The sequence below is a fragment of the Schistocerca gregaria genome, chromosome 1 (assembly GCF_023897955.1).
Source record: "Schistocerca gregaria isolate iqSchGreg1 chromosome 1, iqSchGreg1.2, whole genome shotgun sequence".
NCBI classification, from domain to species: domain Eukaryota; kingdom Metazoa; phylum Arthropoda; class Insecta; order Orthoptera; family Acrididae; genus Schistocerca; species Schistocerca gregaria.
Window position 1 is genome coordinate 862838722 of NC_064920.1, and position 18827 is coordinate 862857548.

The 18827-nt window shown below is 37.3% G+C and overlaps 1 protein-coding gene across 2 annotated transcripts in view; it reads right to left on the reverse strand.

The window, feature by feature from the left end:
• LOC126272913 (uncharacterized) overlaps window positions 1-18827 on the reverse strand; it is a 243142-nt gene that overhangs the window by 34260 nt on the left and 190055 nt on the right. For both annotated transcript variants that reach the window (XM_049976187.1, XM_049976198.1), the window contains exons 9-11: window positions 8536-8703; window positions 8202-8337; window positions 4780-4896 (exon numbers count right to left, since the gene is read on the reverse strand). In XM_049976187.1, the coding sequence (XP_049832144.1) occupies window positions 4780-4896; window positions 8202-8337; window positions 8536-8703 (421 nt within the window). The remainder of the gene's footprint in view (window positions 1-4779; window positions 4897-8201; window positions 8338-8535; window positions 8704-18827) is intronic.

An 18827-nucleotide genomic window follows, 5' to 3' on the forward strand; every position in this document is an offset into this window, starting at 1 on the left:
ATAGAGTCATTCTTAACATGTCTATTGAATGAGGCATTGAGACAGGGCAGGGAACTGAAGGCTTGGAAATCTGCAGGTGCCATTGTCATAAACAAAGGCCTGAATCAAGATCCCACAAAGCTGGAGATATATAGACCTATCTGCTAATACATTAGCAAACGTTCAGGAGTGACTACTCTCCAGACATCTTCAAAAGCACTGAGAGCTCCAGGGTATTGGCACATGTCAGTTTGGCTTTCACAAATGTAAATTAGTAGATGATGCCATTAATCAGGTTCTCCAAATTGCAGGCACAACAAGCAATAAATATTGTACTACAGTAAATATTGTGCTGCAATTATGATGGACATAGCAGGTGCATTTGATAGTCTATGGTGGTCTGTGATGTTCAATCGCCTAGGATGTTTTTGTATTCCAAAATACATACGTTACTGTTCCAAGGCTTACAGAACTGGGTGGCACAAGGTACGGCAACAAAAACAATTACAAAGGTCTGCCCTCAAGACTCAATAAGTGGACCAACATTTTGGGACCTGACAATCAAGCCACTGATGACTGGAATTGATGAAGCAAATAGAGTTTTTGCTCACCTTGATGATATCTCAGTGGTGGTTTCTGGATGTTTCAGACACAAGCTCTCAAAGATGCAGAGGTAGTGCAGGAACAATAAATTAACTATACATTTATCTTCATGAAAAATCCACAACTGTTATTCATTGTCAATGATAAAACTGCTACAGTTGTGAAAATTATTTATTTCTAAAAAGGAATGCACTACCCAGTTTTAGTATATATGTCCTATCTTCAGGTCCACCAGCAACAATTTTCAAAAAAATAATAATACCTATGCACATGGGTAAGGTAATCAAAGCTAAACAGAACCAACAGAAATTCTAAGAAAAATATAGATACATCAAAATAAGAGTGCACAATTATGCATACCTAAGATCAGAATGGGTTAAAATATGTTAAAATAGTGCATCCCTGGTACATAACATGCAAGAAAATATCATATTTAAGCCTAGGTATGCCACAAAGCCTCTCACAGAGGACCTACAAAAAAGAATAAAGGGTCTCAACTAAAAGAGTGGAGGTTACTATGTTTTTATGCTTTGATTGTTATGAGAGATTACTATTTTGGTTTCATTTTGGATTTTAGTGATGTGATCAGTGACGCTCTGAGCAATATTTCTTAAAAATCTTTCACTGTACTTTTTTACTGTATCACTATTCTTACAATGGTCAATAGCACTGGTGTAGGCTATAAATGTTTTACAGGTTTCCTTCCTTTCATATTAGTTGTTCCACAAATTTGTGCATATACAAATTAGTTACAATTTGAAATTATGCTCTGTAAGTGTGCTATGTGCATTCTTGAGTGACATTGCAGGAATTATGTCAGTTTACTTCGGTTTGACCCTATTGGTCAGTATGCAATGTATTCATGTACAGATATGGTAATCTGTTATTACTGCCTTGCTGATATGTGCGAGACATTAGCTCTCATTATAGTGGATGACAGTTGGTAGTTTCTTAGACCTGTTGTTGCTTGCCACATTAATCTAAATTTTGACCATCAGATGGTGTGAGCAGTCCACTTTCTAATTCCCGGCGAGTCACAAATTTTGCTCGGGGGCAGACACTATTTCCCTCATGTATCAGCAGGTGCACGGTATATGACACCCCCTTTTTTGAATGTTTGACTTTTCAAAAGACCACCCATCTGTCCTCACAGGGATCCATGTGTGGCACATTCCTCACGCTGAACCATTATAAGTTTTGTAATGGGGGATTTGGTTTGATCCTTTATATATTTTATTCCATTTAACTGTGGTTTCCACTCCTAATTGATGACCTTTATCCTTTCATATGGTCCTCCTCTGTAAAAGGCTTTCTGGCAGACCTAGGATTGAAGAGGACACACTCTTTCATCTCATGTACCAGGGATGCACTATTTTAATAATTTTAATCTATTTTTAACCTTAGTTATGTATCCTTGTGGACTCACAATTTAATAGGTGTTCTTTCCTCAGAATTTCTCTTGGTTCTGTTTAGCTTTGATTATCTTAACTATGTGGATAGGTACTATTATTCTTTTAAAAATTGTTACAGATGTATCTGGAGAGGAACACATGTCCTGAAACAGAGTAATGCTTTCCTTTTTAGAAATAAATAATTTTTACAGTGTCAGTGGATTTTATTACTAAAACTAACAATAGGTGCAAATAAAAGTACATATATGCTGCTTAAGGACAAACTCTCTTTAAACAGCCCAGTTACATAAAATCCCAATTACATGAACGACTGTATGCAGGTTTTTAGAAGTTCTCCACAAGGACAGAAGAACTTCTTAGCACATGTACGTAAAGTCCATCCAAATGCTCCTAAAATTATGCAAAACTGCATGCACCATCATTGGCAACTTACCCCACAATCTGCAAAAATTTATCACAGTGCAACACTAATTGCCATTGTGGTCTTCCCAACATGTGCTTGGACTCACTGGCTCCACCTGGTACGAAAAGGAGCCACACTAGGAGGTACACAGAGTGGGGCTCTCTTAAGGATGATGTGAGCATAGAGTACTACGCAAGCAGAGACCCTTCTCATCACTATGGGAGTATGTCCTAATGACATAGCAGTACAGTTTCTTGCCACGGCATAGAGGTTATGGTGAGATAACATGGGAAAAGTACAAGAAATTACAGGTTCCAGAATAACTAATAAGTTAGATCTTCAAGACTGGGCCCTTGACAAATGGCAGCAAGATTGGGATAGTGACAATATAGGACATTGAGGATACAGTCTCCTTCAAAACTTCAGAGAGTGCAAATGGGTTACACTGTACTCAGCAGATGTGTGGTTTATTTTATGACATGGCTGTGGTGTTCACATTCTCACTCCAAGAGGAAGTTAAGAGACATGAACCCCTCAAGACAACATGATGTTCTTAATTAGGAATGATGACACATTCCAGTAACTGAATATAATCACAAGCAATATATCTAGGAATGAACTAAACAGGTTCTGAACAGCTATTATGGACATAAATTATGTACAAGAGACGTTAATAGAAGAGAAGAGGTGAATGACAGGTAATATATAAATGATGAATGACAGGGAATATGTGAATGACAAGGAGGTATGCAAAACAAATGGCTGTAATATTGATGGTGAGGAAAGGATAAGCTCACAAGTAGCATAAAAATACCTTGTTATCAGTGAAGTGTTGTGTGGTGTCTGTTAACAAGATCATACATAACTGTAATTTAGTTTTAATACAAATATGTTAGTTATTAGTAACAATATGATATCATTATTTACAAATAGTTGTGATAATTATGTTTTTTGCCAAGTCACTAAACACCTGGACAATGAACAATAATTACAAATTTTTAAACAATTCATGGGATGTATAGGTACAATATAGGTGGGAGATGAGCAGGTGGATGGTGTAGGCTGTTTTCCTGGTCAGTGCAGGCAAAACTCTAGTATGTACCAATATAGCTGCAAACCAAAGGCTAGCTACAGAAATTTACAGAAGGAATGTAATAAATTTATTTCTTAGTTGAGAAATTTTTTTGTACTTTTATGTAGAAATTTTTCAATTAACTGAACATATTATATGATCAGCTTTACATGTACCAGAGGACGGATTTTTATGACTGTAAAAATAAATCAGAGTGCTTGCTACACCACGTGGACCATTTAGATCCTCCAGCCCATTTCCACCTTGTTTGTACTCTAGAGATGGAGTATTGCTCTCCAACATCTCCTCACTTCCTGCCACTATCCTGAACTTAAACATCTGTGAACAGTAACCCCCCCTCCCCACCTCATTTTATTTCCACTGATAATATTTTGCTCAGTTATTTACTCAGAATTATAACAGATATAAACGTATTTCAGTAAACATAATTTCACAATGAGCTGTTTGTGAGGAATGCAACTGGATGAATACAAACCACTACTGACTGCTGTAGGAAGTATTGTCCTACTTAGTAAAAATGTATTTGAACTATAAACTTTTTGATTAAGTCCCATCTAATTGGGCTCAAATTTCATCCATAGTGCATGATTGGAAAATGTGAAACATGCATGATTGCTGCTGATGTTAAACAACATCTACATATCAGTATGGTACAGGATATGTAAGTCGAACAGAGTCTGTACCTTAGTCTCTTAAATCACCTGATGTCAATCATCTTGGATTTTTCTGTCTGTTCGGCATCGTCCCAACTGATACACTTACAGAACTGGAATAGTAAATTGTAGAGTTTTGTCAAGATTTATGAGATTGTCTGGGGGTGTCTGAAAGAACTGGCACTCACTGCAGAGACAAATGCACTACTGCATCCAAATGCAAGGGCAACACATAGAAAAACACTTTTGAGAGGTGCAAATGTATTGTAACATGCAGCACACTGCAGTAGTATTGTATTGTTGAAAAGGTAGGCAATGGGTGAAATTTGATCCCAGTTTTAGTTGAGGGCGTAACTGAAAAGTTAACATTTCAAATACAGTGATACTAAGTAGGAGAATATTTCATACTCAAGTCAGCAGCAGCTCGTAACTCCTCCATCACCATTATCTTACAGACAGCTCATTCATGGACTTATGTTTACCAGAATATTTCTGCTTGTATTATCATAGAAAGGAAATAACAGTAACATTCTATCAAGGGAAATAAAATTGGAGAGGAGCAGGGCACTATTAACACATGTTTAAGTTATGTTTTTCTGTGCTCATTTTTCAAGATGAAACAGTTGTGTTTCTTACTTATGTGTGTATTCAGTGCTGTTCGGAGGTGCAAACGTGATCTCAAAATAGTGATCATCATCAACTTCATCAACATTTTTGATTATTTCTGTCTGGTGTTCAACAGTGTCAAAATCACTGAAAATAAATGAGGAAAAATCACTCATTAGAAATATCAGAATACAAGTATATGCATCAAGATTTAATTAAAGGTAGCAACTTTCAGAATTGCAGCTATAGTGCAAAATATCACTTCACATATATCTTAATGTATCATACATAATTAAGAATGACATAAATTAATGATTATAGCTTCATACTAAGACAGGTAAATCAACATCAAAAAGCTCAAACATATTACTCCAATCTTGAATTGCAAATTAAACCAGAAATTGATAGTACTGAGATTTTTGAGGAAATTTAAGTGTGTGGATGGCTATTGGTGAAAGGTGGGAATATATTTGTCACAGTAGACAAGAAAGTCATTGAGATAGAAATTGAAGCTACAAATGAGATTGTTTGGCCATGACTCAGTATCAGGGTGGGAGTAAAAATGGTAATTGGATCTTTCTATCACCCAACAGACTCATCTCCTGATGTAACTGAAAACTGTAGAGAAAACAACAGTTTGCTTGTATGTAAGTGCTCCAATCAGACTGTAATCATTGGTAGAGACTTAAATCATCCAACAATCAATTGGAAAAAAAAACATTTTTGTTAGTGGTGGGCATTTTAAGACATCCTGTGAAACATTCATCAATACCTTCTCTGAAAACTACCTATGTCAAAAACTCAGAACCCTACTCATGATTCAAATATATTGGATCTAATGGTGACAAATAGACCTGACCTCTTTGAGGACGTCCACATCAAAACTGGTATCAGTGACCATGATGCAGTTGTGGCAACACTGATTATCAAAGTACAAAGGACAACTGAATCAAGCAGAAAGATATATATGTTCAGTAAACTAGATAAAAAAATCAGTAGTGTCACAACCCAATGACAAACCTGAAACTTTCAGAACAAGGCAGGAGAATGTTGAACTATGGCTCAAGTTTAAAAGAATAGTTGACTATGCACTGGAAGGTTATGCACCCAGAAGAACAGTTCATAATGAGAGGGACTCTCCATAGTTTTTATTCAAATTTAGTCATTGTAAAAAAAAATTCTCAAGAAACAGACACTACTGCATAACAGATGTAAAACAAATCATAGATTCATAGGACAACAGATAGAGAGATGCTTAATGAAACATTTGGCTGTCAAGAGAGGACTGCATGAAGCTCTCAGTGACTACTGTAACAGAAAATCATCAAATGATCTTTCACAAGACTGAAAGAAATTCTGGTCATATGTAAAGGCTCTTAGTGGCACCAAAGCTAATGTATAGTCCTAGTGAATGTGACAGGAACTGACACAGAAGGTAGCAAAGCAAACTCTTAACGCCATTTTCAAACGTTCCTTTACAAAGGAAACCTAGGATAATTACTCCAATTGAATACTCCTACCACTGGAAAGGTGAGTGAAACAAGTATTAGGGTCAGAGGAGTGAGAAATCATCAAAATCGAACACAGCTCCATTGCCCAATGGAATCCCTATCAGATTCTATACTGAATTTGCAGCTGAGTTAGCACCTCTTGTTACTATAACCTATAACAGACCCACAGAACAAAAAAACATGTAACATATTTTGAAGAAAGCACAGGTCACACACATCTACAAGAAGAGCAGTAAAAGTGATCCACAAAACTAACATCCAGTGTCCATGACACAGATTTGTTGTAGAATCTTAGAACATATTCTGAGTTCAAACATAATGAGATATCTCAAACTTCTTCAATACCAACCAGGATGGGTTCTGAAAACACCAATCATGTGAAACCCAATTCAGACTTTTCTCATGTGACATACTGAAAGCTTTGGATCAAGGCAGACAGGTAGATGCAGTAGTTCATAATTTCTGAACAGTATTTGACTCAGTACCACACTACACTTATTGCCAAAAGTATGATCATACGAGGTATCAAGTGAAATTTGTGACAAAACTGAAATGTTTGGTAGGGAGGATGCAGCTTGTTATCTTGGATGGAGAGTCATCATAAGATGCAGAAGTAACTTTGGCTTTCACTGTGGTATGAAATTGAATTTCACTGCCAAGTTCTCAGACCAGCCCAGCCAGTGATGTCACTCTGTCTCAGGGGCTTGATTCTGGCCTGAGGGCACTAGTGGCAATGCAAGGGTAGTCATAATGACACTCTGCTCTTTCCTGCACAGCATGAGAGAGCAAAAGGTGGTCTGTACTACAGAGGGAAACCAACATCATCATCTGGATGCCAGCACTGGGATCGCTGTGGAAGCAGCTGAGAATCCTGCAACACATTGCCAGGAGCCAGACATTGGCATGATGGCTAGGACTGTCTTTATCAGCAGATGTTCTGCAGTCAGACATCTGTTACTACGCAGCTAATAGTTGTTGGCACAATAAATTATAGTGGTGTGGGGTATGCTGAGAGAGGTGGAATAGGCTTGTGCTTGTTGTGGTGGTTCCGAAGCATAACAAAGCTGTTACAAATAGGAGATTGATGGTAGTACAGGGCAGATCTGTCAGTGGCAGTTACTTGTTGCAGTTATTCAGTATGGTTGTGTGTGCCTGTTTGTAAAGTTATTAAATGATGATACTGGTTTGCTTTTGTTGATGCCCACTTGTGAAGTCATTTGGACTGCATTAGATAATTGTCTAAGGAACATTTAGATATGTTCAGGATAAGACATTAAAAAAATCGGTATTTGAGAAGAATATTTATTGCTTCTGTTATTATCAGTTTGATGACATTTTTGTGATCAAGGACAAGTTTTATAACTGTATGCACTTCCACATTATGCGTTATGATATACAACTGTTCATAAAATTTATATTTAAAGTAAGCCCAAGTTCACACAACCACCAGTCAAAACCCCATTCCACACAAATCCTGAGCTACAGTTTGACTGTTGTCTACAGAGACTCTGTAACTGTGTTGAAAAATAATGTCACTCTGAAATTACGTGCAGCATCCAGTTCTCTTGTACTAAAATTTATATTTGGTCATACATCATGTAGTCTCATAACTCATAATCAGCAAATGTAGTCTACCTAAGCAACTATAAAGTTAACAGCTATTATTATATAACTCATGAACAGGAATCTTGGCAAAATACTGCATGGTTTTCATGAAGTAATCATTCATTGGTATTTATATTTTGTAGTCCTTTTTCATGAAAATATTACAGAAATAAATATTTTTACAAGTGAGTTAAAATTATACACTGAAACAGCTGATTCATAGTTGGTTTTTCACACCAGTTCATCATCCAATGCTTTAAATGAACTACATGTGGAAAGTAATTTCTTCTGTAGGATGTGCTATTGCTGAATCAGTGAACTAAATAATAGACAAACCTGTACGTCATCGCTTTGCACACAGCTCTTCCCAGATCTGTTATTTTCCAAGACGACTGAGATTTTGCAAGAATCTTTTCAAAATTATGCAAGCAAAGCTTACCCCACTGCCCTCTTTTCCTCACCATAAGGAAACCTAAAGGTAAGAGATATACAAGATCAATATTTTAGAGCTGAATTGTTATTTTAAAACAAGATTCTTCTGTTAAAACAAAAAGTTTGGTGTGTAACTATCTAAAGATAAGCAGTATGTATTGAATACATCTTGTGATGTATATTTTAAACAACAAGTTAACAGTTACTACACAGATAACATTAACAATGAGAATGTAACCTTCAGATTGGTATGTGAAGTTGTCAGCTTCTCTAGTCGATTTGGAGACAGTGACACACCGTTTCTCATCATCACCAAATGGACAGTCTGTTGCTCCATCACAAAGCTTTTCCTGATCCACGCAAACTTGAGAGTTAGGACATACAAACTGCCCCAGTCTACACCATTCTGAAAATATTTTATATCAAATTATTAAGATATATGTATTAGAAATTCTGTCTACTGCTGGTAAATGATACACTTTATAGTGGCTGGTAGCTGTAGATTTTTAGCAGTGGACTGAAAATTATACACCCTATCTGTGACAAAAGTAGACATAAATTTCAAAATTTTACCTCAGTTCACAAAATTCTAAAAACCCCCTCAACTATAAAAGTCAAAAAACACCACAGTATATCTTATTTGATACCACATTCACATATATAATGAGAGACAAGACAAACAAAACAACAACTTGCAGGGGCCAATATCCTCAACATTGTAATAAATGAATGTTATCTGAATATGTAGTACAATATAACAGTAAAAAACAGGAGTTCAGTCTAATAAATAACTGTGTAATGAGATACAAAATACACTGAATATTGAGGATGCTACGTTACAGCAGTGCAGAGAAAATATAAAAGTAGATAGCACTTTCAAACCTGTGAGTGTTTCTGCAAGCCTGTAATCTATATTTTGTATTGAAACCAAAAGTATCTGTAGGGTTGATGTTCATTGATGCTGTTAAATTATTTATATCTTTTATTAACATGAATTTACACCTGAGAACACTCAATTTTCTGACTTTAAAGTTCCCCTTAGTTGATTATTTTTGCCACAAGTATGAGATTTTCATGTTATAGCATTCACTACAGGTTATAGCAATATTTTAATCAAAACAGGGTCAGTAGAGAGTAAAAACCACATTTGTTTCTTATCCATTTTTGTAATATTTTGCTATTCAAACTAATATGGTCAGACATGAGCATTGTCAGCAGATAAATTGTTATGTAGTATCTATCAGCTATTTTGGATCTGTATTTTACCTCTCATATTAACACAACTGAATGGTTACCTTCAGAAATCAGCAATGTAAAGGATATAAAAAAAATTACTTAGTTTACAAATTACTTGTGTGTTGCCCTCTTTTGCAAATTTTCACCTTTTATTTCCCTATTTGGTACATATTTTTCTAGAGGATGACATATCAAGTGTTCTGCTAATTGAATCTACTCTCACAGGCTTCTTGGTAAACATTTTTGCCTTTTATGGCAATCTTCACTATAATCAATCCTTAGTGATTAATTATTACATTGGCAGTAAAGCCAGGGTAGTTTGTACCCACCATGTTGAAAATATTTTTCTCTTATGTGGACTATTCAACTGATTGTTCAAGGTAGTTACATGATAAAGCATTCAGTACTATTTCACAGGTCTGACTGAAGTGGGTTTGTAACTAATTCGGCTAAAGCTAAAGGCTAGTAGAAACATTTGATTAGTAAGTCCACCTACACTCCCACTTGTCATGTCAAGCACACTATCAAGCCCAGTTTTTATCTGGTTCTTCCTAATATGTCTGTCTGTTATTCCATCTGCTGTGGAGTCTGTGGGTTTTATATGATATTCAAATTTACTTACAGTTTGCCTTGGGTTCCAAGCAGCTCTCAGTTCTAAATATTGTGTTAGAATAAATGCTTTCATTAAGAGAGGTGAGGGTGCACGCAGCAGTGAGTGAATCAGCAGTCACCAACCTCCTCATACTCCATATTTCATGTGCTATCTGATTTTATAATTTGTTTCTTGGATAATTTGTTTGCATTTGCAAATTTTAGAGCTCTGTTTTACTTAAAGAAACCATGTACATTCTATAGGCGCTATGCCAACTTATCAATGGTACTAGTACACAACCAAAAGTACAACTAGAAAATTTGCTGCTAAAATTATCACAAGACAGAAGCAGCCCCAGACTGACTCTGCTGCAGCACAGAAGATGCCAATCAGTTCTTGGAACAATGCCACATATCAACATTGTACCGAAAGCCCACGGGTGAAGGTAGTTGTGTTGATCGCTTTCATCAGTCTCTGAAAAAAATACCAAGAAAGGTCTCAGATTCAAGGTGACTACATAGCATTGTTATGAGCCATGACAGCATCTCGTGCCCTCAAATGCTCACAACATGGCTTCTTCCACCTGGCAATATCTCCAAACACCCATGCCACGTTAAACTGCATTTCATTCCCTTCTTCTCACACTGGTTTATCAAGACAGACCATCACGTACCTGCCACATTATCTTTTGCTGAAACAGTCTGTTCACTACCAAAAGCAACAAGATGCTTCCTCATGGGTAAAATATTACAGATGTAGAATAGTAGCCCATTGAGTTCTCTGGGTGGGGGCTGTGTTGAAGCAGCTGGTGCACAAAAAGAGAATGATGAGGCATGGTGAGAAACTACACAATATAAAGCTAAAAATGGAAGGATGTGGATGATTTTTAAGAATCACTGTGATGTGGTGTCCATGAGCCAGAGACTTTGGAAGTGGGACTCAGAGAATTATTTGTTCAAATGGCTCTGAGCACTATGGGACTTAACATCTGTGGTCATCAGTCCCCTAGAACTTAGAACTACTTAAACCTAACTAACCTAAGGACATCACACACATCCATGCCCGAGGCAGGACTCGAACCTGCGGCCGCAGCAGTCGCGCGGTTCCAGACTGAGCGCCTAGAACCGTGAGACCACTGAGGCTGGCTCAGAGAATTATTGATACTGACCAGATAATAGTAGAAGTGGAGTGGAGTGGAGTGGAAACAGTAACGAATAAGAAATTGTTAGTAGAGTAAAAGATTATCAGCAGCAAAAATAAAGAACTTTGTGAATCTGAATGGATATCAAACAAATATTGTGATACACAAGTAAAATAAGACTGTATATGTGGAAATAACCTGAAGACACTGGAAAGTTTCAGACTGATTATGTAAGACACAAATTTTTAAACCAGGTTTTAAACTGTCTGGTATTTCCATGCACAGATACAGACTCTGACCTTAATTTAGTCATTGTGAAGCACAGATTAAAAGAACTGAATAAATTACAAAATAGTAGATAATCAAAGTGACAGGAGATGGATAAATTGATGGAGCTGACCTGGTTGAGAGTTTAAGAGCGAGCATTAGGCAATGTTTGAACAAAATTCGGGAAATGAATACAAGAGAAGACAAATGGATAGGTCTGAGAGATGAAACAGTGGAACGGCACAAATAGGTAGATAGACAAGGCCTAGTAGAGGTCACTGGATAACACAAGAGATACAATGAACTTAACTGATGAAGGAAGAAGAACTAATAATTCACCAACTGAAGCATGAGAATGAGGATATATATTTCAAAAAATTTGATTGACTGAAAGTGTAAAATGGAATGGCTATCATGTATTCATGACACGGGAGAGAAAAATGTCACTGTTAGGAAAATTTAATGGACCTTTGGAGAAAAGAGAAGCAGTTGTATGAATTTCAAACACTCAGATAGAAAGCCGATATTAATCAAAGAAGGGAAAGTTGAAAGGTGGAAGGAATATACAGAAAGGTAATGCAAGGGCAATGAACTTTAAGGTAATTTTGTAGAAAGGGAAAAGGTGGTAAATGAAGATGAGAACAGAAGAATTTGACAGCACTAAAAGACATAAGTCAAAACAAAGAATCGGATATAGAAGACATTCCTTCAAAATTACTGACATTCTTGGGAGAGCCAGCCATGACAATCATTCCAAATGGCATGAAAGACACCTGAAACAAGCAAAATGCTATCAGAGTTCAAGAAAATTTTAATACATCCAATCCCTAAGAATTCAGGAGCTAACAGATGTGAATTCTAGAGATGGGTAAAAAAGAAATTTATGGTACAGCTTGACTAAAAGAAGCCACTGGTTGGTAGGACACATCCTGAAGCATCAAGAATTAGTGATTTCAATAATGGAGGGAAGTGTGGTGATAAATAACCAAGCTGATTTTTGTTGTTCAAAAACATGTTCAAATGTGTGTGAATTATTACAGGACCAAACTGTGATTTTTGTTGTCTCTTCTTCTTTGTCTCTTTGGTAGTACACCAGCATGTTATCATGAAACTGAAGACCTTAAAGACTAGTGAATGGTGTTCGTTTAGTAATGTACAACACACTGAATTTGGAGTTCACAATTTGACAGATTTATTTAATTTTGTGTCATTTTGTTAAGATGTTGGCCAGTCCCTTAACTTTTCAACACAAGCAGAACATGTATCATGTTAGCTCTCACATTTAACAACAGTCCAGTGGCAAACTTTGCCAGATAAATTAAAATGTAGTTGACACACTGTTTTCAGAAACACTATCAATGAACTGATTTTTGTTATAGAAGCCTTGAAAACAAAATGACAAGTATGACGCAGAACAATTTCATATGCCTCGGTAAACACAGTGTCTTGCAGCAATCAATTGGAAAAATTGCCCAGAGGCATTTCACTCTGTCCACTCCTTAATGAAGATTGCAGTGCACAACAATCAATCATTCCAATGAAAATAATGGTCCAACTTTCCTATTATTTGCAACAAAATTCAGTCAAAATATCACAAACTTGAATAGGCATGTAAACACATTTTTATTTCAGAAGCTACATAATCATTCATAAAATTGCTAGGTCAGATTTTGCTACCTGTAGTAGGCTGTAAGTATTAACAGTAATTTTAAAATATGTGGTGGTTTATGAAATTGGAAATGTTTATGAAACCATTTAATCCATCTGTGTTGAGTAGAGTGTACTTAGGGTATAAACTGTGATACTGGAAATTAGAATAAATTATGCAACAATCTTAATTAACTGTTTAATAATACAAAGTAGTATGCCACTTTGTGAAAAAAATTCAGAGTTAATAAACATGTAATGGCAAAGATCAGAAAATAACAAAACACAGAAATATGATCAGACCTACCGATTAGCTCACAGAAATTTACTTTTACGTTTTGCATTAAGAAGATAAAATATCTGTGGGATTATCACATCAAACGTGAGATAATAAGACTCTTTGGTCAGCAGCTGTACAATCATAAGTAGACTGTCTTTGGTATTTTCAGTTTTCTGTGAACAATCGTCACTCATGCATAAAGTTGCATCTCAGTACTATAATAAATTGTATCATAATAGCCTAATTTGCTTTCTGCAATTAACTGTAAATATTCCCCCCCTCCCCCCCCCCTTACCCCACGATAATTCGAAAGCAGTGATTCCACAATGAACAGCAGCAGCTACTAAAATGTAATTAGGGTATTTTACCTAATTGTCTTCATATGACAACAGAGCTGCTTCAATGTAGCTACATGTGCAAACAGCAGTTGCAGGAAAATGACTTGTGGTACTCCCTTCCCCTCCTCCTCCCTCTTCTGCCCTTCAACTAACCTCTCATCTGCACCTATCTGCCTTACACTCTTCCCACCATGTTCCTGTATTCTCCCATAAACAGCACTTTACCGCCTCCTCTCCTACCCTGCTATCCCTCTCTTCCCCACCCCAGTCTTCTGCTTATCACCATCATATAGATTACTTCTCTGATCTGGTGCAGTTACTCACAGTCTGGAATCACACCCAGAGATAGTCATGATGCATGTACAACCTGTGCTTGCATGAATGTGTCCATATGTTGCCTACTTTAGTTAAAGATCTTTGGCTCAATGCTCACTTATTTAGCAGTCTTTCTCTTGTGCCTGTCTGTGAGTCAACAGCTCTAGCAATCTATCATGTTCATAATTTTGTAGTTTTCCACCTCAGACCTTCCATTGTTTGAGTTTGCCTAACTGCTTTTCTTCTACCCTGTAAATCAATATTCTTTCTTTTGTTACTATTTTCTAATGCATTACTTAGTGTCCATCCTTTTCTTTCTCTTCTTTCCTGTGTTTACATATCACCTTCCAAACCTCACCACATGCTTTATCTTATGAGCCACACTGTATCAATTGTCTCATCTGTGCACCTCACACACTTACATGACCATGCTAATTGTTGGTGCAGTATCTCACATCTCACATTACTCCCTCCACCAACATTACTCCTAGACCATCAAATTTATCACTCTTCCTGCACCACTCTTGCATATCTTCTTGTGTTATTTTCTGTACTTTCTTGTGCAACATGAACTTTTCTCTCTTCCCACCAATGTGACCCTCCCCCCCCCCCCCCCTTCCAAAGCCTGCCACTTCAGTATGCACATACTGACCTCACCCAATCCAGTCACATCTGCTGCCCCCATTCTTCACACATATCAGCCCACTGACCTGCACCACACATTATAGTCTATTTATTTAATCTTATCTTTGATCTCATTGTGTTTTCATGTCTATTTCACTTTGTATATGCTTTTCACTTTTGGTCCTAGTCCCTCAGGTTTCACAGTTTTTCCCCCATGCATCAGTCATGTTGTCCTTTTCATGATTTTTTTTGTACAATTTCTTCACATGTTTTCTGAGTTATTTACATATTGTTGTGTGTTTTTATCCTTTACCATGGATTCTTGCTCTTTTCCTCTGCATCAATACAGAAAAGTTTCCTTATCCCTAGCCAGAACCCAATCCCACATACTGTTTCTGTGTTGTTGTTTTGCTCAAGGAACCCCCCCCCCCCCCCCCCCAAATGGCCTTACCATCTAATTACCCATCTCCAGCTGTAAACCTTCCTTCCACAGTGACCTCCATCTCTTCATATTACAAAAGCCCTTAGTCCTCGCAACCTAGTCCTGCAAAACCATGTAAATCAGGCCCAAACATACTTGTAATACCTCACCTCCTCATTCCCAAATCCCACAACATGTGACCTATCCTTACATCTGTAGAAAGAACTGCATTCCACCACCTAAAAATAGGCCCTGATCTTATAATCATACCTGCAGACAAATGCTTCATCACTGTTGTTTTGAACTGCAATGATCACCTGGCAGAAGGACTCTGCCAGTTGTCAGATTCATCATCTACAAATCCTGTCACAGTGACCCCATTCCACAAATCCAACAAGGTCTCCAGACTCCTCAAATCCTCATGCCAATCCCAGAATCACTCTCTCTCTCTCTCTCTCTCTCTCTCTCTCTCTCTCTCTCTCTCTCTCTACCACTTCCTGCACTTCTATCTTCTACATGCTTCCTAAAGTCTGTAAACTGAGCCACCCAGTATGCCCCATTGTCGTGAGTTACTGGCTACCACTGACAGAATCTCTGCTCTTGCAGACACTCACCTTCAGCCTATTACCTATGACCTACCCCCTACACAAAATACACCAACCATTTTGACCACTAACTCTTCACAGTTCCTGCTTCTTTACCACACAGTGTCCTACACATCACTATTGATGCAATCTCCTGTTACTCTAACATTCCTAATGCCTATGGCCCTGCCACTGTTAAACACTACCTTTCCCTGTGCCCAATGGATTTCAGACTTTTAACCTCCTTCCTGGTCACCAAGACCAACTACATCCTCACCCACAATTACTTCTCCTCTGAAGGCATCACCTACAAACAAATCCATGGTATGGTAATGGACACCAGCATGGCATCATCTCATACCAACGTAATCAGGGGCCATCTAGCAGAATCCATCCCAACCACTCAGAATCCCAAATTCCTCGCCTGATTCAGGTCCACTGATGGCCTCTTTGTGATCTGGATGAGGGTGAGGATACCCCATCCACATTCCCTCTGTGCACCTTAACATATTCACATTACCCAGTCCTCAACCCAACAAGCCACCTTCCTTAATGTTGACCTCCACTTCCAAGATGGCTACATCAGTACCTCCATTTGTATCAAACCTGCCAACCATCAGCAAAACCTCCACTTTGGCAGCTGCCACCCATTCCAGACCAAGATGTCTCTTCCACACAGCCTAGCCACACATGGCTGTCATATCTGTAATGACAAACAGTCCTCCTCCAAATATACCAAGGGCCTCATGGAAGCTTTTGCAAGCTGAAATTACCCTCCCAACATTGTACCAAAATAAATTCCTCACGCCTCATCTCTCCAGTCAGCCATCATCACCAAAGTCCCACCATTCAACCAAAAAGGAGCTTTCCCCTCATGATTCAGCTCCACCTAGGAGCACATTTTTCACCCAAGCTTCAACTGCCTTTCATCATGCCCTGAAATTAGGAATATCCTACCCACTTTTCTGCCCACCCCCATCACAATGGTATTCTGTGCCCACCAAGTCTATACATTATCCTCATCCATTCCTACTCCACCCCTAGTCCCAACTCCTTGCCTCATATCCCTGTAATAGACTCAGATGCAAGACCAAATTTTACTTTGATGGATGTCAGACATTTTATGTCACTGGTTACCTGGCCAAAAATTTGTACATCCCTTTTTGTGCTAAAGACATCCTTCATGTGGTGTAATGAAAGTAATTTTTTGCTTCTGGTATTGTAATTAGGTATATCAATGTTTGTTTTTAACTGCAGTGGATTATTTTCAACAAATTTCATGAGGAAATAAATATTCTGTAAAGCAGTAGTCAAAATATCTAACTCCTTGAAAATATGTCTACAAGGTGACTGTGGGTGAGAACCACATAATAGTCTTACAGCACATTTTTCAGGAATGAAGGCTTTCTTTCTTAAACATGAATTACTGCAGACTGTTACTCCATACAACATTATTAAATGAAAATATGTCAACTTAATACTTTGTCTCACCCTAAGACCTGTAACGATTCTAAGTACAAATGCGGCTGGACTAAGTTGTTCCTAATATGCTATATATCACAATTCAAATTGCCACCTACGAATTCTGAAGTTTTCATCCTATTTATTATTTCCTCACAATATGTTACACTTCTCATTGGTGTAGTACCCCCAGATGTGCAGAACTGAATACACAGTATCTTTTTAAAATTGCAGGTGTGACCATTCACAGAAAATCAGTCAATTATACTTTGAATAGCATTCTTATCACTTCTTCTGTTGCTGTAAGCATGCTTGAAGAGATTACAATACTAGTGACAGCCACAAAAAGAATTAATTCTGCTTGTTGTATATTAGAGGACGATCATTTACATAAATGAGGAACAATAGTGGGTTTAAGATTGGATCTTGAGATCCCCACATGTGATTTCTCTCCAGTCAGAATAATGTTCACACAATACATTGGCACAACTTTCTGCATTTTTTGGTTAGATATGATACTATCCCTTGGTTGGCTATACCATCACTCCCATAAAATCTTACTTTAACTAGAATAATATTGTGATTCACACAGACCTTAGATAGGTCACAGAAAATACCAACCAGTGCTGTTTTATTATTTGATGTTTGTAAAATCTGGTGATTGAACATGCAACTGGCATTCTCAGTAGAGAAACTCCAAACTGTGATTTACTGAGGATACTATTCTTGCTCAGGTAAGATACTATTCTGGGAAACATCACCTTCTCAAAAATTTTCAGAAATTATTTCAGTAGTGAAACACGTTTGTAGTTATTGACATCTCTCCTATCACCTTTTTTACAGAAGGGTTTAAAAATGACATATTTCAGTCTCTCTAGAAAAATGCCTTGAGTAAGACATGCATTACGCATTTAAAATAAGACTGGGCTTATTGTGTGGGAGTAAATCTTATTGCAAACACCATCAAATCCACACAAGCTTTCATTTTTGAGAGAATATATAATTCTCTTATTTCAGAGGGAAAAGTTGACAATGCTTTCATATAACTGAACTTTATGAAAGTTCAGTAACATACTTCTGTGATTTTTCTCTTGAACTGTTTGTCTCCATATTTTCTCCAATCTCTAAGAAATGATTATTAAGGACATTTATACCCTGTGACTCATCAGTTATAGCCCTTTAATTTACTTCAATAGTGATGCTTTCCAGTTCTTTGACCAAATGTCCTGTCTCTCATTTCTTTTACATTCCATATAGCCTGCATGTTGTTGGAATTACTGATTTCTGGCAATGTGTATGTTTCTTGACTTTATTTGCAACTTTTCTTAGTAATACTGAGAAGTAATGAATACAGAAAAGCTAGAGAAAAACAAAGAACATTCATGCATCATCACACAGATACATATAGGGTAACGTAACACTGAACACAAACTAATAAACTACACTTTCAGAAGCACAGAACAAAGAAGACAATGATCAGAAATAAGCAAGTGGGTAATGGAGGCAAAAAATAACAAAGATATCTATAGTGCTTGTAGAGACTTTATAGTTGCCTATAATAAATTTGTCCAGTTGAAAATGAGGATGCAGTGCAAAATTATGCTGGGGCCAAACAATCATTATC